The sequence below is a fragment of the Rana temporaria genome, chromosome 3 (assembly GCF_905171775.1).
Source record: "Rana temporaria chromosome 3, aRanTem1.1, whole genome shotgun sequence".
NCBI classification, from domain to species: domain Eukaryota; kingdom Metazoa; phylum Chordata; class Amphibia; order Anura; family Ranidae; genus Rana; species Rana temporaria.
In genome coordinates this window covers 410,279,909-410,303,814 of record NC_053491.1, presented here as the reverse complement: position 1 = coordinate 410,303,814, position 23,906 = coordinate 410,279,909, and the positions used below count along the sequence as shown (strand labels likewise).

Genomic DNA, 23,906 nt, shown 5'->3' with positions numbered 1-23,906 from the left:
AAGTGATTACCGTATTTATTGGCGTATACCGCTCACTTTTTTCCCCTTAAAATCAGGGGGAAATCGTTGGTGCGCGATATACGCTGATACCCGCTTCCCGTGCTGTGTTTCAACCAGCCGCCGCGCCCTGTGCCGCCTCCTAGCCTTTATGCGAGAGGAGCCGAGTGTACTGCGCTCGGTATATGTCGGCGTTCAAACACATCGCGGGAATCGGCTCAACAACAGCGCGGGAGAAGCAGAGAGGACACCACCAGGGCCGCAGACGGACGCCGGACCGGAGAAGGCCGCTGATGGACGCCGGACAAGACACCAAAACTGTAAGTAATTGCATATTTTTTTTTTTTTCAGGAATTTTCCTTCTACATTAGGGGTGCGCGCTATAGGCAGATAAATACGGTACATTAGTGCAGGGATTGGCAAATTAATATGGAATTCAGGAGCTGGCTTTTTTTTTTTTTTTATGGAACTGCAAGCGCTGGTGTGAACTATGCCATTAAAAATCATATAACCTACATCCATGTGTTTTTTTGATGCAGAAAAAACCCCCCACACTTGACTGCATATGGTATGAACTGGACCGTAAGGAGCATCTGCCACCTGGCTCCTGGGATTTTGCCAGGCTAGCATTGATGTAGAAGAAAATCCAACTGGCACCAAATATAACTATGGTTCTGAAGGCTAATGAGATGCATCCTTAGCCTGGCATATTTGGTATCTAACAAATTTATTTTATCTCATTAAGTGATATACCAGTTTACCGGTTAAATTTTTTATATGAAACCTTGTCATCTGTTCAGCTTCCTTTTAACAGAAGTTTGAATGGAAGTAAACCCTCCATTACAACTTTCACCTACAGGTAAGCCTGGATTAAGGCTTACCTGTAGGTGTTTGCAATATCTCCTAAACCTACACGGTTTAGGAGATATTTGCCAAAAATAATGCACTGTTGTCTACGGCGCATGCGCACTGAGAATGATAGTTTTTCCGAATGAATAATGCCGGCTTTGACGGCATGCGCGGAGTGACGTCATCGCCGCTCAGGCCAATCACAGCGCCGAAGCGGCGATACCCGGAAGTAACCTCCGGGAGATATGTCTATGGCTGGAGGGGGCTTCGATCTAAGGTAAGTAATGCATATTGAGCTAGTCATACTGGCTCATTATACATTTGTCTTGCAGGTTTTTTTTTTTTTTTGGGGGGGGTTTACAACCACTTTAACTTTTAGGTAACCTTTGTAGAAGTTAGATTTGAGACCAACCAGTTAACATGGACATGTGTGCTTACAAAGGGCTGCATTTTCTTCTATATAAAACCCTTATCCCAAAAGGGGGAAAAAACAAACAAATGGTTGCTTTAAAAGTGTTAGGCTTCAATTTGCTAGCCTGAGGCTGACCATAGATGATCCGATCACTTGATTCCTCCATTTACAGTCGGTGAGGATGGTGGAATGCCTCTTATGGAGCTATTGTGTTCTCACAGCGGGGGAAGGTGGGGTGTGGGGAGCCAACCCTGCCAGAAGAACACACCGGTTATTGCTAGAGGCTATAGCCGCATGGAAAATCCAACATGCTGTTTGGATCGCCTTGGGTACAGTCAGCCTGCCCATAGATGGTTTGGGAATCTCAGACGGTCTGTGCTGAGCCAAACTGACAAAGCTGCCTAGGGGGGGGAAAAAGCCTGAAAGAAAAATAAAATAGTAGCCACCACAATGGGAAGTCACAGCAGGCTCCCAAATCCAAGATGGGGTGGCCAAATCCTGGCAAAGGATTTCCTACAAATTGGCAGCTACAGTATTTGTAGCTACTGACTTTTTGTTCATTTACATACCAGCTGAAGTTTAGAGATCAGGCTCTCTAAATTCCCTAACTTTTGGTAGAAGGCGGCCCAAGTAATACTTTGGTTTGCCCATGCAGGGTAAATCGGCAGTAGTTTTTGTTGCAGGATTTGTTTCCTCCTCCTACTGCATCGGGCGAAGGAAATTAAGGTTCTGGTTTTGTTTTTCTGGGCAACACTCTTAAAGCGGGAGTTCACCCAATTATATATTTTTTTTATCTTTTCCCCTTAGATGGATGCTCGTTTTGTCTAGGGGAATCGGCTAGTTGTTTTAAAATATGATCCGTACTTACCGTTTTCGAGATGCATCTTCTCCGTCGCTTCCGGGTATGGGTCTTCGGGAGCGGGCGTTCCTTCTTGATTGACAGTCTTCCGAGAGGCTTCCGACGGTCGCATCCATCGCGTCACTAGTAGCCGAAAGAAGCCGAACATCGGTGCGGCTCTATACTGCGCCTGCGCACCGACCGGCTTCTTTCGGAAAATCGTGACGCGATGGATGCGACCGTCGGAAGACTGTCAATCAAAATAGGAACGCCCATACCCGGAAGCGGCGGAGAAGATGCATCTCGTAAACGGTAAGTACGGATCATATTTTAAAACAACTAGCCGATTCCCCTAGACAAAACAAGCATCCATCTAGGGCAGGGGTCTCCAAACTTTTCAACACGAGGGCCGCATTGTAAATTTTAAAAGTATTTGGGGGCCGGAAAAAAATCAGTTATGTATAAAATATCAGCGGTCTCCTCACCAGTGCCCCCATCAGCAGTGCCCCATCAGAAGTGACTCCATGTCCCCATCAGCAGTGACCCCATGTCCCCATCAGCGGTGTCCCCATCACCATTGCTGATGGGAACACCACTGATGGGCACACCAATGATGGGGACAACGGTGTCCCCATCATCGCTGATGAGTACACCGCTGATGGGGACACCGGTGTCCCCATCAGCAGTGTCCCCATCAGCAGTGATAATATCAACGGTTTCCCCATCAACGGTGTCCCCATCAGTGTCCCCATCAGCAGTGACCCCATGTCCCCATCAGCGTTGTCCCCATCAGCAGTGTCCCCATCAGCGGTGTACCCATTAGCGTTGTCCCCATCAGCAGTGACCCCATGTCCCCATCAGCGGTGTCCCCATCAGCAGTGTCCCCATCAACGGTGTCCCCATCAGTGTCCCCATCAGCAGTGACCCCATGTCCCCATCAGCGGTGTCCCCATCAGCAGTGTCCCCATCAGCGGTGTCCCCATCAGTGGTGTCCCCATCAGCGGTAAAACCCCATGTCCCCATCAGCAGTGACCCCATCAGCGGAGTCCCCATCAGCGGAGTCCCCATCAGCGGAGTCCCCATCATTGCTGATAGGGACACTGCTGAGGGGCACACCAATGATGGGGACTCTGATGATGGGGACACCGCTGATGGAGACACCGGTGTCCCCATCAGAGGTGTCCCCATCAGCAGTGTCCCCAGCAATGTTCCCTTCAGCACAGCAATGTAGCAATCTCCCCTGTAGTGTGCTTATCAGCATTGTGCAACACAATAACATTGTCAGCCTCTTACCTCCATACTAGCTGATTGCAGCTCTTCTGCAGCTCCCGTCTCTGAGGTGCAACACCTCCCCTTTTCCCGCCCGCTGTTTGAAGTTATGATCCCTCTACGAGTGACATCATATGCGCGGCACCTCCCCTCTTCCCGCCCACTGTTTGAAGCTACAGTTCTTCCACGAGTGACGTCCAGATGCGGCACCTCCCCTCTTCCGCCCACTGTTTGAAGCTACAGTTCTTCCACGAGTGATGTCCAGGCGCGGCACCTCCCCTCTCCCCGCCCACTGTTTGAAGCTACAGTTCCTCCACGAGTGACGTCCAGGTGCGGCACTTCCAAACTTCATTTGAATTAACGATCCTTCCACGAGTGTAGCAGCGGGCGGGAAGAGGGGAGGTGCCGCACCTGTGATGTCACTCGTGAAGTGATCATAACTTGATACAGCGGCGGGAAGAGGGGAGGTGCCAAGCCTCGGTGGTCCCAGGCAGCATCCAATGAAAAAAAACGGCGCTGCTTGTCTAGTTAAAAAAAAAAATGGTGTGGTAGCATGGGCAGCTTTGTTTACACAGCGGGCCGGATAAAACACACAAGCGGGCCGGATGTGGCCCGCGGGCCGGGGTTTGGAGACCCCTGATCTAGGGGGAAATAGTGTCATGTGCGGGTGAACCTCCGCTTTAAGACCATGTTAATGAATTAATCTTGGTTTTTACTCCCTCCACATAGATGTATGTTCCCTCCACCTTGGCAAGAATATTTTCTTCTTCTCTGTGTGACACGGGGGTGGTGTGACAGTCATGTAACCTCAGGCACAAGCATCTCACAGCAGGTTATACAGGGAGGGGGCTGGGAGGTGACTGCTAAATGCCTTGTTGATTTAAATAACTGGGAGAAATCCAAGTATCAGAGTGCAAAAAGCCATGGACAGAGGAATAAAAGGGGGGAGAATGTGGCTGAATAGACAGGTTTCTATGCCTGGAATTTACACATTCCAGAGGGAAATCCAGTGGTGGAGTGGAAGTTAGATTGGAATTGTGGATAGATAAGAGAGGCAGTGCTGAGATATTCAGACGGCCATCCAATTTTTGCAGCTTGTATTTCTTTTTCCCCCCCAAACCCCTGCTTTTGAGGGCCATTGATTGTTGTTGGTGTGGTAGGACCTCATCCTTCATTGGTAGGAACCCGTGATGTGGACCTCTTTCCGGAAATGCTAGAATCCTGGTGGTCTCTGGCTTTGAGTGACCAATATGAAATGGGATTTATGGCTTCCATGAGTAAATGTATATATGTTTTTATTTTTGGTTTTCCCATTGCCCACAACACTCAACTCGTGATGCAGAGGGAGTTTTTGTGAGCCGTCAGCATGATGTGGAAGGTATCGGGAGCTTCACTGCATATTTGTCTCTCTCTCTCCTTTTGCAAGTCATGTTGGTCTTTGCATTTTTTTTTTTTTTCGTTCGGCTGATGATCTTGAAATTATTGCAAGCTCTCCATGGAAATGCTGCCTAAATACACACAGCAGTGAGATCTAGCGTATATGAGGCTGTGCACATTTGTGGTGACCAACTGTCCATATGACCGTGAATGTGTATATTCCTGGATGTGAAATGAAGTGTATTGCTACAGAAGTCAGTCTGACACCCACTCTGAGTTCATGACGACATAGCAGGGGTCATATGTCCATGAGTCACATGAGCTTTACAGCTTTTCCTGAGTAAGTGATTGTGACTCTGTATTACCCAGGCTGCCACATCGTATGGGATGCAATAGATGTGTGCGGCTTCAATGACCTGATACACTGGTAGGCCATTAACGAGTAAAGTGTCTTTCTCCCAGAGGTAGCCAGCTCTATTTTTCTATTCATTCCGTTACTGTACAAAGCTTAACTATAGGCAAAACTGAATGGAGAGGGATTAAAACCCCTGACAGTTTTTATTGCTGTTTGTACACCTGTTGGAGAATTTCACCTAGAGGTGCACTGAATGGAAATATTGGCACTGAAACCACAGGGTGCACTTGGCTGAAAACTGACACCGAAAATGACAACTATGTGTATGTATACAACTTATTACACCCCTTACATTTTTGTAAATATTTTATCTCTTTTCATGTGACAACACTGAACAAATGACACTTTTCTACAATATAGTGAGTCTACAGCTTTTTCAATGGTGTAACTCAACACACAGCCATTAATGTCTAACCCGCTGGCAACAAAGACTACACCCATAAGTGAAAATGTCCAAATTGGGCCCAAAGTGTCAATATTTTGTGTGGCCACCATTTTTTTTTCCAGCACTGCCTTAACCCTCTTGGGTATGAAGTTCACAGAGCTTCACAGGTTGCCACTGGAGTCCTCTTCCACTCCTCCATGGCAACATCATGGTGGTGGATGTTGGAAACCTTGCACTTCTCCACCTTCCATTTTGAGGATGCCCCACAGATGCTCAATAGGATTTAGGTCTGAAGACATGCTTGGCCAGTTCACCACGTTTACCCTCAGCTTCTTTAGCAAGGCAGTGGTCGTCCAAAGGGAAGTGGGATCATGTTCTGCTTCAGTATGTCACAGTACATGTTGGCATTCATGGTTCCCTCAATGAACTGTAGCTCCCCAGTGCCGGCAGCACTCGTGCAGCCCCAGACCATGACGCTCCCACCACCATGCTTGACTGTAGGTAAGACACTCTTGTCTTTGTACTCCTCACCTGGATACCACACACACTTGACATCATCTGAACCAAATACGTTTATCTTGGTCTCATCAGACCACAGGACATGGTTTCAGTAATCCATGTCCTTGGTCTGCTTGTCTTCAGCAGACGGTTTGCGGGCTTTCTTGTACATCATCTTAAGAGGCTTCATTCCGGGACGACGGCCATGCAGACCAATTTAATGCAGAGTATGGTCTGAGCACTGACAGGCTGACCCCCACCCCTTCAAACTCTGTAGCAATGCTGGCAGCACTCGTATGTCTATTTCCCAAAGACAACCCCTGAATATGTCGATGAGCACGTGGACTCAACTTCTTTGGTTGACCATGGTGAGGCCTGTTCTGAGTGGAACCTGTCCTGTTAAACCGCTGTATGGTCTTGTCCACCGTGCTGCAACTCGGTTTTAGGGTCTTGGCAATATTCTTATAGCCTTGCCAACCTTGCCCCTCCAGCTGTTTTGATACTACAAGTCCCATGAGACATTGCAAGACCCCCATGACTATCACAGGGATGACTCCTAGAGGCATGATGGGATTTGTAGTTTCACCACAGCTGGAGGGGCCAAGGTTGCCTACCCCTGGCCTGGGCCATCTTTATGTAGAGCAACAATTCACTTTTTTAGAGTTCTTTGCCATAAGGTGCCATGTTGAACTTCCAGTGTGCGAGTGAGAGCGATAACACCAAATTTTGCACACCTGCTCACCATTTACACCTGAGACCTTGTAACGCTAAAGAGTCACATGACAACGGGGAGGGAAAATGGCTAATTGGCCCTTATTTGAACATTTTCACTTGGGGATGTACTCGCTTTTGTTGCCAGCGGTTTAGACATTATGGCTGTGTGAGTTATTTTGAGGGGACAGCAAATTTACACTGTTGTACAAGCTGTACACTCACTACTTTATGTTGTAGCAAAGTGTCATTTCTTCAGTGTTGTCACATAAGATATAATGAAATTATTTGACTTTAGGGCTACTTTCACACTGAGGCGCTATAGCGCTAAAAATGGCACCTGCAAAGCGCCCTGAAAGAGCCTCTTCTCTCGTTCCACTCCTTCTCTCAAACTAGAGCGGTGCGCTGGCAGGACGCTCAAAGTCCTGCCAGCCGCATCTTTGAGGCACTGCCCATTGAAATCAATGGTCAGCTTTGCCAGCGGTGTAAACCCATTTTCGGCCGCTAGCAGGGGTTAAAAGTGGCCGAATAGCGCCGCAAAACAGTAAAGCGCTGCTAAAAATAGCGGCGCTTTACTGGCGATGACGCAACCCCCCTGTTGGGCTACTTTCAAAGAGCTGCTGTCTAGTAGCCATCACCAACAGATTATATTCCTTAGAGCTTGTTCGCTCCAGATGTGTTCAGGCTATGCTGGCAGTTCACACCAGTGTTGCTGTATTAAAAAGTAAAGTTCTGCTTTAAAAAAAAAAAAAAAGCTCAATATTGCGATATGCTGAAATCGGTATATCGGCTCAGTGTTCTTGTATGTAAGTGGGGACATATATCTGTAAGCGCCTATTCCCTCTGTTATTTCTCTGATCAATGAAGCGCAATACAGACACCTTTATGCATGTCCTGGATGCAAATTCCGACCATGGAGTGAGGGCCTAATCATTGGGAGGGGGGGTGTGCATGTATTTATGTATGATTGGTAGTGTGTGTGTATAGACATAAAAAGGGAAAAGATTATCCAGGGGTGCTTCAGAAAGACTCCACTGGCTACTATTGACTGTGATTTTTGACGATCGTAACTGTAGATAAAAGGGGGATTTTTAAGAACACTGGCAATACATGTAGACAGGCCCTGGTGTTCCTAAGGTTTAGGGAGCTTGATTTGTATGATGTATAATTTGTAGAAACTCTAGAGCAGGGGTTTCAAACTCAATTTCATTGTGGGCCGCATCAGCATTCTGATTGTCCTCCAAAAGGGCCGGTTGTATTTGTAAGATTAGATGTCCAGCACATGCCCTCCCCTTTACATTGGATGTCAAGAGCCACCCCACCATCAGAAGTTGAGTCCCCCACTCTCCCTTACATCACAGTGCACCCCCCTTACCTTATGCTGCTGGGAAGAAGCTGGATACATTGCTTGAAAGCAAAAAGGGTCTGGAGAAGAACCAGAGGAGGGCTGGAGCTCTTCTGCAGCTGCAGAAGAGGTGCGAGGGCCACATGAAATGGACCGGATTCGGCCTGCGGGCCTTGTGTTTGACACCTGTGCCCTCCAGTATTCATATGTTCATGCCAGAACTTTTTACGACCTTTTAAAATCCTATAAGGCCTCATGTACACTGCTGCTGGTAAACTGACGTTTAGGAGCAGTTGGGCATCTTTTTCCAGCTGCCCATGAAATCTCCTGTTATCTTATCAGTAGGGTCCTTTGATGCCTCGTACACACGACCGTTTTTCATGACCAGAAAAAAATGCAATTTTTTTAAATTGGTCATTAAAAACGACCGCGTATAGGCTCCAGAGCAATTTTCTCGTCGTGAAAAATGGGCATTAAAATTTTTAGAACATGCTCTAATTTTTCTCGTCTTTCACGCCGTGAAAAACATGTGTGTAGGCTTTAGCGATGGGGGAAAAAAACGTGCATGCTCAGAAGCAAGTTATGAGACGGGAGCACTCGTTCTGGTAAAACTAGCGTCTGTAATGGAGATGGCACATTCGTCACGATGTAACAGACTGAAAAGCACGAAGACTGAAAAGCGCGAATTGTCTCTCACCAAACATTTACTAACCCGAAATCGGCAAAAGCAGCCCAAATGCTTCTAAACGTGGTAACCTGCGTTTAGTTTAAATCCTTTTATGTTTATTTTTTTACACTTCTATACACAAATGCAACAAAATGGATGTTTTAAACGTGGGTTTTTATCTGTCAAGTTAAATCGTTCATGAGAGGTTCTAAAAATGTCCTGTGTACATTAAGCCTTAGGCCCCTTTCACACGGGGCAGATCAGTAATGATCTGCCCCGTGAACCTCCGCTTGCTCAGCGGGGATCGCTCCGTTGATTCCCGCTGAGCCGGTGGATGACAGGGCGGTCCCCGCACACTCTGCAGGGACCACCCTGTCTTTTCTCCGCTCTCCCCTATGGGAGGATTGGATGAACACGGACCGTCTGTCCGCGTTCACCCGATCCGCCAGACGGATGGAAAAGTAGGTTTTTCCTCCGTCACACTTTGGCGCATCGGAGCAGGTTGGATGTCAGCGGCATGTCACCACTGACATCCGCGGCTCCATAGAGGAGCACGGAGCGCCCGTTCAGGTCCGCCTAAAAAACTGGCAGGCGGACCCGAACGGGCCGCCCGTGTTAAGAGCCCTTACTCTGCTGAAAAGTGTGTTAATTTTTTGGGGTAGCTGGAATCAAAAAATTTGGAAAAGGTTGTAGGTGGGGTAGAGATGCTGGACATGGTGGGGGGGTGGGGGGGGGGTTGATTGATGATACGCGGTGCAGTGATTGATGATATATGGGTAGAATTTGTTCTTTCCTAGGATGAACGACCACAACATACAGGGATATACAAGTTAATGCTGACCTATAATCGCACACATAGGTTGTCCTTTTTTTTCAACCTCACCTAGTGTGTGTGTGTGTGTGTGTGTGTGTGTGTGTGTGTGTGTGTCAGCCATACGTAGCATAGAAATGATGGTTGAACATTTGGATCCAGAGCTGCAGAAGATGAGATGATTGCAGCAATTCTCTTTAGGAAGCTTTGGGTTTGTTTTGTGTGAAGTGCAGGGAGGGGTTGCGAACGATGGAGGGGAACTGAGCATTCAAGGAGGGGGGGGTTTATACATTTTTGTGTTTGGGTTGGACAGAGAGATCCTGGTGAGAGAGAACAAGACAGAACCCGATGTTCCAGGGACATGACGGGAGAGGAGGAGGAGGAGGGGGGGGGGGGGGAGAGCATCATAAGGAGGATTTGTGTAGAAATGCCAGCCGAACCTACTGCAACTCGATTATTTAACCCTGTCTGCTGGCTTATTGTTCTTACTGCGTTTCTACTTGTTTGTAAAACCAGTTTACAAGTGGTAATTGGTTCAATCATTACGTGTTGGTTGTTTTTTTTTTTTTTTCTCTCGCTGCTTGAGGTTGACTTGGTTTAAAAAAAAAAAAAAAAAATTGTGCTGACTTTTTTTTTCCTTGTTTAAGCTCTCATTTCCCTTTTTATGTTGGTTTGTTATTTGTGCTGCCATTCTTTTAGCAGAGTGCCCGCTAGAATCTAGTTATGGACAGCGCCTCCACATTTTCCAACTGCTATTTTTATAGATCGTATAAAGGACTTCTAGCACAAAAGATGCATATATCCAAAGTACCAGGGCGCCACAAACCATTACGCGGGCTGCAATTGGCCCGCGGGCCGGACTTTGGACATGCCTGGTTTAGAACCACTTTCAATCTCTAATATAAAATCGGAACATTTTCACATTCGTTCTTTGCATTAAGACCAGGTTCACAATAGGCTGCAGGAGTGAAGCCATGCGAGTTCAGCTGGCGATTACAGAGACATCTGTGCAGGTTTCTGCACAGATGTCAATGTAAATTGCGTGCCGAAATTGCAAAAATTGGTACAGAAACTACTTTTTGAAATGGGTGCAGCGCCGCAGTTGCACCGATTAGGACGGTGCCATTGCCGGTAAATGCTGCCGATTTGACATGTCAAAATGCACCAGTGTGAACCGAGAGTTTAGCAGAGTTCCTAAGCTGCAACTATGTCTGTCATTTTCTGTCCAAATATCAAAGAACTTTGTCGTGCCATTAAAAAAATACAACTAAAGCCCTTTCACACTTGCGACTGTAAAGTCGCATGACAAGTCGTTTCCCATGACAACCATTAATATAGGTATGACTTCAAGTCCTGCCGACTTCAAAGTAGTCCCTGCACTACTTTGGTCCGACTTTGATGCGAGTTACACAGGCATTCCCTGAAATTGCGGCAAAATCGAAGTGGTGGTAGTGTGAAAGGGGCCTAAAGGCAAAACCGTTTGTTTTAGGTTTGGCACTGCGTAATAGGTTTGGCACTGCGTAAAGGATTATAACTCCTGTTCATGTTTTGTGTGTGGGGTGTTTTTATTTATTTTAATTTTTTTTCCCCCATTAGATTTCTCTTCACATCCTGTCCCATAGCCAAAACTGGAAGTGAGAGGCAATCCCTACAACATGAGCGAACTCCTGGTTGTCACCAGAAATGATGTTATCCATTTTTTTTATTTTGTCTTTAGTTACACTAGTAGAACATGACAGCATTGAAGATTGAAAAGGGAAGGTCATTTTTAAAAATATGTGGTATGTAAGTGTAGCGCTAAGACAATACAATAAATAACAAAATAATTGTATCCAAAATAACATACGTAGTGATCGCTCACTTATGTGAATAGTATGCATATAATAATTATAGTGATCTCTCACTGAGGAAAAAAACTGGTAAACCAATGTGAAGAGAAATAAATCCCCAAAAACTTTTTTTTTTTTGTGACCGTAAATAGCTAAAAGTCCACCGCGTGTCACACAAATTTCTGAAACTCAGATTTGAAAGTGATGCTTGAAATAGACGTGACTTCTTGTGTATGGCGTGTTAACCCTCCACCAATAGGATTGCATGTATGTATACAAAATAGGGCGTCAGTGGAGTCCCCGATGCATTTCGTGTACCAACACGAAACGTGTCGGGAGGACTCCACTGCCGCCCCATTTTGTATACATACATGCGCTGCATTCTTCAATTCCATGTAAGTGCAACTACTTGGCGTAATCTCGTTTATAAGGTAAAATTTAATAAGTAGTTGCACTTACATGGAATTGAAGAATGCAGCGCATGTATGTATACAAAATAGGGCGTCAGTGGAGTCCCCCGATGCATTTCGTGTACCATAACGAAACGCGTCGGGAGGACGCCACTGCCGCCCCATTTTGTATACATACGCGCGCTGCATTCTTCAATTCCATGTAAGTGCAACTACTTATTAAATGTTACCTTATAAACAAGATTACGCTATGTTGCTTCCTCTCTCCTTCTCCTTCCGAAATCGAATTTCATTGAGGGCAAGTTGTGTGCAACCGTCACGGTTTATCCTACATTTGGTTGAATCGGCCTTGTTGATGTTCGGGGGATCGATCCATTGCCTTTAAAGGACGCTCCTGTTTACATCACCTTAATGCGCCTTCGACTCATAAGAGATTAATTTCTTTGAGTCCACACGTTCCGGTAAGCCTGCAATCCTATTGGTGGAGGGTTAACACGCCATACATGAGACGTCACGTCTATTTCAAGCATCACTTTCAAATCTGAGTTTCAGAAATTTGTGTGGCACGCAGTGGACTTTTATGTATTTATGGTCACAAATTCGTTTTTTTGGATTTATTTCTCTTCACATTTGTTTACCATTTTTTTCCTCAGTGAGAGATCACTATAATTATTGTTATATGCATACTATTCACATATAAGTGAGCGATCACTACGTATGTTATTTTGGATGCAATTATTTTGTTATTTATTGTATTGTCTTAGCGCTACACTTACACACCACATATTTTTTCTGCTTTTTTTTCAATTAGCCGTGTTGGCAGCAACAACATTAATTAGCAGCGCAGGGTTACTTACAACACCATTTTGTAAAATATTCAATTACAATATGACTTGATATATAATATAGAAAAATTAAAAATATATTTTTCCATGAAAAATGGAGTTATCCTTTAGTGCTGGTTCACACTACAGCGACTTGGGGTCAGACCTCAAGTTGCCTCAAGTCGCTGGACATGAATGAGGGTTGTCTTAATGTACACTGCTGAACTTGTACCCATAGATTTCAACGGAAGTTGCCTCCAAAGTCGGACCATCTTAACTGAAGCAACTTTACAGGAAAATAAGTTTACCCAGGCAAACCCCTCCCTCCCACAGAGCTGTGCTTTGGCCACAGCCTAAGTCGCGTTGTAAGTTGCTCAAAGTCACGCTGAAGTCGCCTCCAAATCGCCTTGCAGAGTCGCGCTGCAAGTCTGTGTTTTTTTTTTTTTTCTGCTTCCCTATATCAGTCATGAAAGACATCTGTGACATCTTCAGGGCATAGATCCTCTGTCAGGACCTACGTTTAACTTGGCAACCAAAATTTCAGTGTGCGAGCAGGAACCAATCAGATCCTTGTCTGAGAGATCACAGAAGCCAGATGCAATCAGTGTAACCTGGTAAAGTTGCTTCAGTACTGCAACTTTGTTACTGCAGATCAGACATTTTTGTAATCTGTGCCCAGCTCCAGCTAAAAAATGCTGGAAATGTTTCTTCTGTCGGGTTTTTGCTGTCTTTATCCCCATGTGGGAGCTTTCCCCTTATTGGCTGACTTTGACAGCTGTCAGAACAGGAACCATTGGGAACGCCCTTCATCCAGGTGGGACACGGACATCAATACCTGTCGGCATCTTATCGCTGTGTATCTATCAATAAAGTAGGGGACTAGTCAAGTAGTTAAAGGATCACTAAAGATGCATTGTTTAAAAAAAAAAAGAAAAAAAAAATGTATACTTGCCAATCATTTTGCAGCGTAGCCCTGAACCTGGTCTACTATGGGGTCCCTCAGCAGCTGCTCCGGCTCCCCCCCCCCCCCCGGCAAGGACTCGACACCTTAATGCGAGTGTGGTGTTGAGTTCTTGCTGGCGTGCTCCTGTTATACACCTGGCAGCCATAGCTGCTCACTGTATCACTCGGCCCCGGCGCATCTCATCATTGGATGTGATTGACAGCAGCGCAAGCCAATGGCTGCACTGCTTTCAATCCATCCACTGTAACCAATCGATGGCCAGGCTGAGCGGCGAAGATGATGTTGGGGGCGAGCGCAGGACTTTCAAGGTGTCAGGTAAGTAAAATGGGGGGGCGGATATTGTCGGATTTTTTCAGCTTAATGCATAGAATGCATTAGATCTTTACCTTTTACAACCCCTTAAAGTGTGTATTTATGACCAAATTGTAAAATCATATTTATTTCTACATTATTATATTGGTTATTTCTAACCTTCTCGTTCGGGGGAGGTGGAAGCATTTGATCCCCTGCTGATTTTTGCCCACTCGCAAAAAGAATGATCTGTCTATAATTTTAATGGTGGGTTTATTATAGCAGTCAGAATAACAACAAAGAGTAGGAGCACTCTTAGAGCCCTTTCACACTGAGGCGCTTTGCAGGCGTTTAGCGCTATAAATGGTGCCTGTGAAAGCCCGAGTGCTTTCACACTGGGGCAGTGCGCTTGCAGGATGGTATGCAAAGTCCCGCAAACAGCATCTTTGGGGCAGTGTGGCAGCGGGGTATACACTCGGATTCCAATCTCTCCTCCATGGCCAAGACCAAAGAGCTCTCCAAGGATGTCGTTGACCAGATTGTAGACCTACACAAGGCTGGAATGGGCTACAAGGCCATCGCCAAGCAGCTTGGTGAGAGGGTGAAAACAGTTGGTGCGATTTATTTGCAAATGGAAGAACCTTGTGGAGTTTAAGTGTTCATGAGGACAGTGAGGAATCGGCCCTGCAAGGTCCCCCTGCTCAAGAAAGCACATGTACAGGCCAGCCTAAAGTTTGCTAATGAACCTCTGAATGATTCAGAAGAGAACTGGGTAAGAGTGTTGTGGTTAGATGATCACTGTTCTAATCAACTGTTAAAATTATAGACTGATCATTTCTTTGTCAGTGGTCAAACGTACAAAATCAGCAGAGGGTCAAATACTTTTTCCCCCCTCACTGTATTAATCTGAACAAGTATTGAAGTTTGTAAACTTTGAAGGTCTGCACACAATTACTTCCGTGAATTGTGCGACAGTCACTATGCCATGTGAGTAGGCACTGCTGTGTCGCACATTTTACAGAGCCTGCCTTCTAAACTAGAGGCGCTGAGGGGAGTCGGTACAGAAAACACTGCTTGCAGGCAGTGAGGTACCGTGGGTTATATAGTCCTGAGAAAATGAACTTGGTGGAAGCTCTGCATATCTGCCGCCCCCCCCCCCCCTACACATTTAGCACCTTTCAGGGTGGAGAAGGTACCCGTTCTCCCTTCCGCAGCGAGATCACTCGGAAGTTCGATCCAAAGGCTGTGCAGAGCCCATGGGTACATCTGCACTTGCACCATAATGGCGGCAATGTTTTTGCTTTAAGACCTTGTGAATGAGTAAATCATTATGAAGCTTGCAATTACTGGCTCATTCCAACAATCGCAAATTGCACACTAAGCCTAGGTTCACATTGGAGCGAATTGACATGTCAAATTGCACCTTCCAGTTGGTGCCGCACCGATTCCCAAAAGTAGTTTCTGTACTATTGGCGACTCTGGGGTGCAATTTTCATGGACCTCTGTGCAGCAACCCGCACAGATGTCTCTGAAATCGCCCCTGAAGTTGGAACCGACATGCGGAGATGAAGTTGTGTGAGTTCTGCTGAACTCGCATGATTTCATTCCTGCTGTCAGTGTAAACCTGGGTTCAATCTCATTTATAAAAAAATATACAAAAAAAAAAATGTGATTTTTGATGCATTTCCATTGAAGTCTATGGACCACAAAATAGCACTGCAACGCACCAAAGTAGCACAGGTCACTTCCCGAAAGTCGCATCGTAGATGCATTGCATTGATGTGAATGGGCACCATTGGAAGCAATGTTATTTCAGTCGTGATTTAAAACTGCATCAGTGTGTGAACCAGGCCTTAGGCGACCTAGCTGTGTTGCTCATCTATCCTCCAGTCTGACTGAACGTTGGGGGGGGGGGGGGGGGGGGGAGCGTGCTGTCTGTTAGTCCACACATGTGAAAGGGGCCTGTTTGGGTTCGCCTGTCGGTTTTATAAGCGAACCCAATCGAGCCATCTTTTGCCCTCTGTGGAGATGGAGCAGAAGATGTCGGCAGGCATCCAACATTCAATCCTATTTGCCAACAACAGATGAATGGGGAACCATTCCCCATCCGTCTGGTGGGTCGGATGTAAGCAGACAGGCAGTTTGGTTCAATGCGACCGCTTGTAGAGGACAGCGGGTTATGTCCATAACCATAAGCGGAGTCCGCCAGTGTGGAAAGAGTTCTTATTTAAATGTCCTGATAAACAAAATATTAAAGGGCTATTCTGTGCATAATACAGGTGTCTATTACTATTGTTGGCATTTCTGCCCACCCTTTCTGGTGGAGGGTGAGCAGTGTAGCCTCAACAGTTATTTAAGAGAAACTAATCAAACATCTTATGAAAACAAGGTCTTGGAAGCTGCATATTATTAATATTAATAATAATAATAATAATAATATTTTTAAACTTTGTATAAACTTAAAGTAGTAGAGGTGCAGCAAAATTAAAAATTTTAAACCGAAAATGAGTTGATGGATATAATCAATCGTTAACTGTCCATTTTAATTTTAATTTTTAATTTTGGTGCACCTCTACTACTTTTTAATTTAATATCATGAATTTAAAGGAGTATGAATTTGTCCTCCATTATTGTCTGTGTTGTGTTTTTGTTTTTTTTTTGCGCAAGAAAAAAATGCAACCCTCCAAATCCTATGTATGTCTTCACACTGGTCCGTCGTGGTGTTAAGTCTTGCTTGCTGCATTTTTGGTTGGTTAAAGTGGAGGTTCACCCTAAAACAATTATATAACATTACATCCAGCACAGTATGCTGTTTTTTTTTCGCCGTACATACCGTTTAATTGTCAATTTCCCCCCCCCGGGTTCTGATTCCCGCGGGACTGGGCGTTCCTATTGAGAGCTTAGATGATTGACGTCTGGTGAAAAACTTCTCATGGCGCATAAAGCGCGTCACCAGTTTTTCGTAAATAGCCGACCTGCGAGTCAGCTCTATATGGTGCCTGCGCAGTCGGCTCTACACGGAGGTCGCCGTATAGCGCCGACTCGCAGGTCGGCTATTTACGGAAAACTGGTGATGTGCTTTATGCGCCATGGGAAGTTTTTCACCAGACGTCAATCATCTAAGCTCTCAATAGGAACGCCCAGTCCCGTGGGAATCGGAACCCGGAAGCCGGGGGGGAAATAGCAATTAAACGGTATGTACGGCAAAAAAAATACCAGCAATACTGCACATGTCGTTAGTATGCTGGATGTAATTTTATATAATTGTTTTAGGGTGAACCTCCACTTTTTTTTATTTTTTATTATTGAAAACGCAAGAACTCATCAATAACGCACCCCTGTTACAATTTGATGTGGCCTTTGAGTCCCATGACCTATGAAAAACGCACACCAAGCACTTTCAGCACCATTATTGACACCTTTTTTTCTCTATCGGCAAAATGGCAATGACCCAATTTTCAGCAGCCAGAATTTTGGTGCGTCAGGGTAGTAGTTCTGACATTTTCTATATTGTTTGAAAAACCTTATGACCCAACATTCTGCTTTAATTGTCTACCCTCATTATTCCCTTATATCTCTTTAAGAATACTTGGCATATAACATGGTTGTCTCCGACATGACCAGGAGCAGAGCTGTAGCTCTGGTTTGTTGGCGAATTTATATTTATTTTTTGTTTTCCCTAAAGTTGATGACATTTTGTGGTGGTGCTGTTGGGAGGTTCTGACGCCCTCTTAGCTGAGAAATGGCCTTTTCTCTGCTGCCTTTAGTTTATCTAAGGACAGTGTGACACCTGTCACCTCCCTCTTCTCATTGCTCATGTTTTACCCTCTGCTCTCAGCTGTATGCTTTTCTCCCACCCACTGCGCAGCTTTTTCCGTTCCCACCTCTGCTCATTTCCTTCCTGTCCCCTGTCTGCATTCCTTGTCCTGGGCCCCCCTCTTCCTGAGCACGCCCCTGTACTGACACCCACAACTCTTTAGAGGGGGTGTGCTGTGTACCCCACAAATGCAAACCATCTCCATACAGTTCAGTGTGATAGATAGATAGATATATATATATATATATATCTATCTATCTATCTATCTAATTTTTTTTTTTAATATATATGTTCAGCTCTTAGATGGTGACCAGATTGCTAGCATGGTTCAGGTACCAGATCTCAGGGGTAGTTTATTTAATTTTTCTTCCTCCCAAATTCAGAGGTCATTTATTTTATCCCCCCCCCCCCCTCCTTTCTATCTGATACTGCTGTTGTATGTTCCTGGCAGCGAGAAGGTTAATCAAGGGGTGTCTATGTAACTAGTGCCAGATGCAGGCATTGTGCCAGCTTCCACGTCCTGTGTACAGAATGCATGGTCATGTGACCAGAGGGAAGGCCGGGGGCAGATGAGCAGAGCATTAACCTTTGCAGGAGGAAAGTGCACTGCAGCGTGTATTCTGCATGCTGCATAATTATAAAGGGAAAGCTATGAGTCATGCAGGGTGATTTAAAGGTGCCGTGACAAGCCTCTGGGGAAGTAAGCATCACGGAGAGATGTTACAAGTAATCTATCTCTATCTCTGCAGCCAGTGACGAGAGCCACCTGCAAATGAATTCCATGAACCCCATGAAACCATCGCACCCTGGCACAGGACACAGGTGAGGTGCCCGTGTTTTATAGTCTGTCATTTAGTCGTTGTGTTCTTGCATGCCCCATGCTCTTCTATATATACAGGTCATGTATTTGTGCATGCGATGGCTATTCTTTGTGTTCATGTAAATCCAAATGATTTTTTTTTTCCTGTCAGCAGATTCCATGATATACTGTATATGTTCCTACAAGGCTAGTTAGAAAGGCTTTCCTAATCTCTGTAGCGATCTGCAAGCTATTATCATGCAAAGTGAATCTGGCAGGCATGATGGCTTGCAGCAAGGAAAGAAAAGCTGCTCCATAGCAGACAGTTGTATTGATTGGATATTTGCAGTTTCAGTGTGTCTTGTAGCTAAACATTCTCCGTGTGGATTGTGCGCACACCAATAACTCCCACCTCTGCCCTTAACAGTGATGGTTCATTTGCATACGAGTCTGTTCCCTGGCAACAAAACACCAATCAAGCTCCTGGATCGCTCTCCGTGGTAACCACTGTCTGGGGTCTGAGCAACACGTCGCAGAGCCAGGTAACATGATGTCACTGAAGGTGGAGCCCGCTGCGCTGCTCAGCCTTAACCCCTCCCCTGTTTAAGACTTCTCCTTTGCTTAACCCTTTCTGTGCCCGATGAAATTCTCTCTTCAGTGATTCTCACTGTGAGCTGTGCTTGAACTGTGGCTGTCATTGTGTGCCCCTTTTTTATATTTTGCTGATCTGTCTTTTTTTTTCTTTTGTCAGCAGGGTCTTGGAAATCCTATGGTGCCCAGTGGAGGCCCCACAGGGGGCGGAGTCATGCCAGGCTTGCCTGGCAACGGAGGAGGAATGGGGAACCCCCAATTTATTAACCAGCAAGCATATTCTGAAGGGGCTGCTGGAAAGGGGTATCTTCAGCAGAGCATGTACGGACGTGGAGGCTATCCAGGGGGATCAGCCTACCCAAACAGGTAATTTTAAACCTAGTGGATGGTAAAGGGATAGTAGGCACAGAAATAACCACGTAGGTGCTTTGCAATTGCTTTGTGCATTACATAGCGATAGGACATCACTAGTGTGTGTTACATTTATATCGGGCAATGTAAAAAACACATAGGGGCCATGATGTTCAGTAAAATCTGGTTAAACTTACTGGGGGAAGCCATTTTTCAGCTGGACCCCTATTATTACAAATGCAGTCTATGGACGTCCTTGGCATACAGAGTGGAATGTGCATTAACTGGGTGTATAGATGTGTATCTGGGCACCAGCGTTGGTTTGTGCATACTGGCTCAACTTTGACAGGTTATGTTGAATGCAATACCACACCACTAAAAATCTCTAAATGAACATCCTGTTTGCCATAGAAGTACATACAAAAAGTGCACTGGGCGTCACATTGCAGAGGCATGGTGTAGATTAGTGGTTCTCAACCCTGTGCTCAAGTATTCCCTTAGAGCCCATTCACACATGGGCAACACAACTTTGAAGGGCAACTTGGACACAACTTGAGTATAAATCATCAGGAAACTTACAAGGCAACTTCAAGTTGCCTCCAGCACAGGAGGCTTTCCAGTGGCCAATTAAACAACAATCGGCTCTGTGGGAGGGGGGGGGGGCAGAGGGGTTTGCCTGAGAAATGTATGTTCTCCCTGTATTGTTGCTTCAGTTAAGACAGTGATCCGACTTCTGAGGCGACTTCCATTGAAATCAATGGGTACAAGTTGCCCAGAAGTCTGATTGAAGTAGTACAGGAACATTTTCTAAAGTCGGAGCGACTTCAGTAGTGTACATTAAGACGGCTCCCATTCACTTACATTAATTTTCTCGACCGCGCGACTAGGGGCGACTTGAAGTCGGATCCCAGGTCGCCCCAGTGTGAACCGGCTCTAACAGGCCATGTTTTGGGATATTCTCTTAGATAAAATAGTTGTCCAATATTCCAAGCCATTGACTCTGATTTTAAGCACCTGTGCAAGATAAAGCAAAACCTGCAAACATGGCCTGTTGGGGGGGGGGGGGGGGGGGGGGGGGGGTACTTGAGGACAGGGTAGAGAACTATCGGTCAGAATCTTTAGTTCTAGCTGGGGGTTGGTATTATGGTCAGGGATAATGTTTACCTTTTAGACACTAGGTGCTAAGGGGTTGATTTACTAATGCTGGAGAGTGCAAAAGCTGGTGCAGCTCTGCATATAAACCAATCTGCTTTCAGACTATTATTTTTATTTTTTTCTTTCTTATCAAAGCTTAGGCTGGCCATGCATGGTTCAAATCTTGGCCGAGTACAACCAGCCCGATTCTCTTGCGATACTAGCTGTCTCGTCCCAGCGAGGGCGGCTTCCCCCGAGACAATGGCTCCTTCAGGAGTGATTCCTGCATCGGCACGGTCTGTGTTGAAGGGGCAATCCAGCGAATTTCTTTCCTGCAACTTGTGGTTGCAGGAAAGAAATTGTCTCCGTGTATGGCCGGCCTTCATTGAACAAGCTGAAGTTAGAAGCAGATTGGCTACCATACACAGCTGCACCAGATTTTTCATGCTCCAGTTTTAGTAAATCAATCCCTATGTGTCTAATTTTGAATTGGGACCAGTCAACTTTTTGAATTGCAATTTACAGTGAAACCTGTCTTTTTACCTCGACGTGTTGTGTGCGTTTTTTTTTTTTTAGTGTGTTATGATTCACTACTGGCCCATTTTAAAATGAGCTTTGATGCATGTGAATTAACATAATGCATAGCCCATAATGATGACAATCGGAGTCTTCAGAATATGTTGTGTGAAAGCCTAGGTAGATGGTTTGCAGTGAGATAAGGTCACCAGGGCATTAATAAGGCCTGCATATTAATTAAACATGGCTTTCCCCCACATCAAGAATTCCAAGCTGTACATGGAAACCTAGGTAATTGACGCAAAGCTCATCACCCCCCCCCACCCCCTCGCTTTTTTTTAATTTATGTAATTTTTTGTTTGTTTACGCATGTATAAAAACAAAAATTGTAGCATTCACTTTTATAGGTTGCTTTTGCTTAAACAAAACAATGTCCATAGGTTGCTATTCTAGACCTCTGCAAATGCTAGTTCTCTGGCCATCACCCTGAACCTCTGACTTTGGAACTAGCCTTTGCCGGTGTCAGCGGGGAGGGCTGGTGCCCCTTTGCTGGTGTCGGCTGTCATTAGCAGTTAATGTGCCCTCATCATTGGTATCGGTAGGCGGAACAGTGTCCCGAGGGCCAGATAAAAGCAAACCGCTTGGAAACCACTGTTCTAAACGGTTGGTTCTTTTCAGAACATCTTTTTCGAGAAAAGTGATTTTCAATTCCTGCAGAAAAGGCCATTAATGTTGCAGCTCCACTCTTTTGATTGCCTGAAATCCTGAGTTAATACTGAATTGCGAAATGGTAGTGTTTTGAATCATATTTTTATTATGGGAAGGTGAATTGAGTGTCATTTGGTAGTGTTTACTATTACTCCCAAGAACGGAGGGATGGTGTCTGTGCAATGAGAGACTGTCGCCTCCATGCAGCACAGCAAAGGTAGGTGGATCTCGTGAGTCTACTTAAAGTATAATATATTGACAAGTAAAACAGTTACTGTTTTCAACTGTGTGTGTGATTTCTGACTAAAGTTGTGCTTTAGATTGACCTGTGGGGTGTTCTGGTGCAGTAACCTAAACTTTTATTTTTTTTATTACCAGTTATCCTGGAGGTCCACAATCTGCTGGTGGGCTAGGCATGCCTCAGCACACGGGTCGTGGTCCTACCGACTTTACACAAGCGGCTGCTGCAGCAGCAGTGGCAGCAGCTACTGCAACAGCAACCGCAACAGCGACTGTAGCTGCACTGCAGGAAAAGCAGAGCCAGGAACTAAACCAATACGGAGGGGTGAGTGGTGTATGGCCTCCGAGAATTTTCCCACCCGTTCTTGTAGATTCAATCCTTGCATTATTTGCCTTTTCTGAAATGTAATTTGGTGTTTTTTTTTTTTTATGTGCAGGTGGGGCCTTCTCATAATTATGGTGGGCAGTTCATGTCTCATTCTGGACCCCGTGGACCTTCCATGCAGGGCGGAATGAATTCTGCAGGCATGGGATCAGTTATGAGTGCTGCCGGCATGGCTCAAATGGGCATGAATGCTTCAAGAGCTCAAGGCATGAACCCTATGTACGCCCAACAAAGGATACCACCTAATGGTTACACTGGGCAGCTACAAGGCCAACAAATGCCTAGGCAAGCAGTGAAGAGGACATATTCCAATGAGGTGAGGCCAGAGACTGAACTTTATGCCATTGTTTTGACTTCAGAACATTTTATAATAAAGAAAAACCTAGTTAAACCTGTCTCTAATAAGCATAGGCTTGTTGTGTTACATTATAATGTTTGATGTGATAGTAAATGACACCATAATGTTTTCAAAACCCAAAATGTTGCATGAAGTTGGGTTGTAAGCAGAAAGAATGAGGGGCAAAACAATAATCCCTTTGCAGGTCTGTATCGTAGCAATACACTTATGGATGGGGAAAAAACAAATCTGACCTACCATGACCACATCTTGTCATCTGTTGGGACTACACTGAATTTTAAATCTATTTGCTATTGAAAGACTTGAGTTATCTCATTAGAATCGCATAGATTCTGCGATATGCTGCAAATGTGGTTACTGCCAACAAATGGTTGGCTCTCTCATTTGGTGAAGAGATTTAATAGCTTGTGTGGTCATCTTGGATCATTTCTCTCATCGCCCAAATGATTCATTATTGGCAGCTGTGATTTAATGTGCTAAAGATAAATATTAAGTAGTAATAGCAAGAAGGTAAAAGTGTGTGTGTGTGTGTGTGTGTGTGTGTGTGTGTAAGCCCAGCTATGTTTTCTCTTTCTTGGTCTGCTAGTTATGTTATTGAAATTGGTTCAATATGTAAAAAAAAAAATATTGATCCTGCCAGAAATTCTGTGTTGTGCTACAGTGTTCATCAGGAAGTTAAGGGCTACGAAACGCTCCTTATGTTATGGGGTGAGAATTGAGTTGGATGTGTTCTGTAGTCCTAACCCACTTCCTGTACTAGGGGACAGTGCTGTCCAGCAGTGTTGTCATGCTTGTCCAGTTCTCTTCTGCAGGACAAGAAAACCTCCCTCCCGCAAGGGGCGGGGTGTTGTGTAGTCCAGCAGAGAAATGCTCAGGAAGGGCTGATGGCATTGCAGGGGATTTTAGTACAACAAAGACACTTCCTTTTTTTCAGTCCACTACAGGAGCTTACTAGATTTTTTGCAGGATCAACAGATAATTACACAAAAAAAAGTCTGCAAGTACATAAATTATGTGGCTAAGGCACCGAGGCGTTGGGTGTCGGTGGTAAATCGCCGCACTATACCGTCTTTTTGTGTCGCTTTTCGACCATTAGCAGGGTGCTTTTAACCCCC

The 23,906-nt window shown here is 45.2% G+C and overlaps 1 protein-coding gene across 6 annotated transcripts in view; it reads left to right on the top strand.

The window, feature by feature from the left end:
• ZMIZ2 (zinc finger MIZ-type containing 2) overlaps nucleotides 1–23,906 on the top strand; it is a 70,871-nt gene that overhangs the window by 26,339 nt on the left and 20,626 nt on the right. For 4 of the 6 annotated variants that reach the window (XR_005748055.1, XM_040346032.1, XM_040346029.1 and 1 more), the window contains exons 2-6: nucleotides 18,459–18,531; nucleotides 18,936–19,050; nucleotides 19,260–19,465; nucleotides 22,187–22,373; nucleotides 22,486–22,749. Coding sequence is in view for 5 of the 6 variants with exons in the window: in XM_040346032.1 (XP_040201966.1) it covers nucleotides 18,482–18,531; nucleotides 18,936–19,050; nucleotides 19,260–19,465; nucleotides 22,187–22,373; nucleotides 22,486–22,749 (822 nt within the window). In the remaining variant the exon portion in view is untranslated. The remainder of the gene's footprint in view (nucleotides 1–18,458; nucleotides 18,532–18,935; nucleotides 19,051–19,259; nucleotides 19,466–22,186; nucleotides 22,374–22,485; nucleotides 22,750–23,906) is intronic. The other 2 variants (XM_040346033.1, XM_040346031.1) reach the window with 1 other exon arrangement.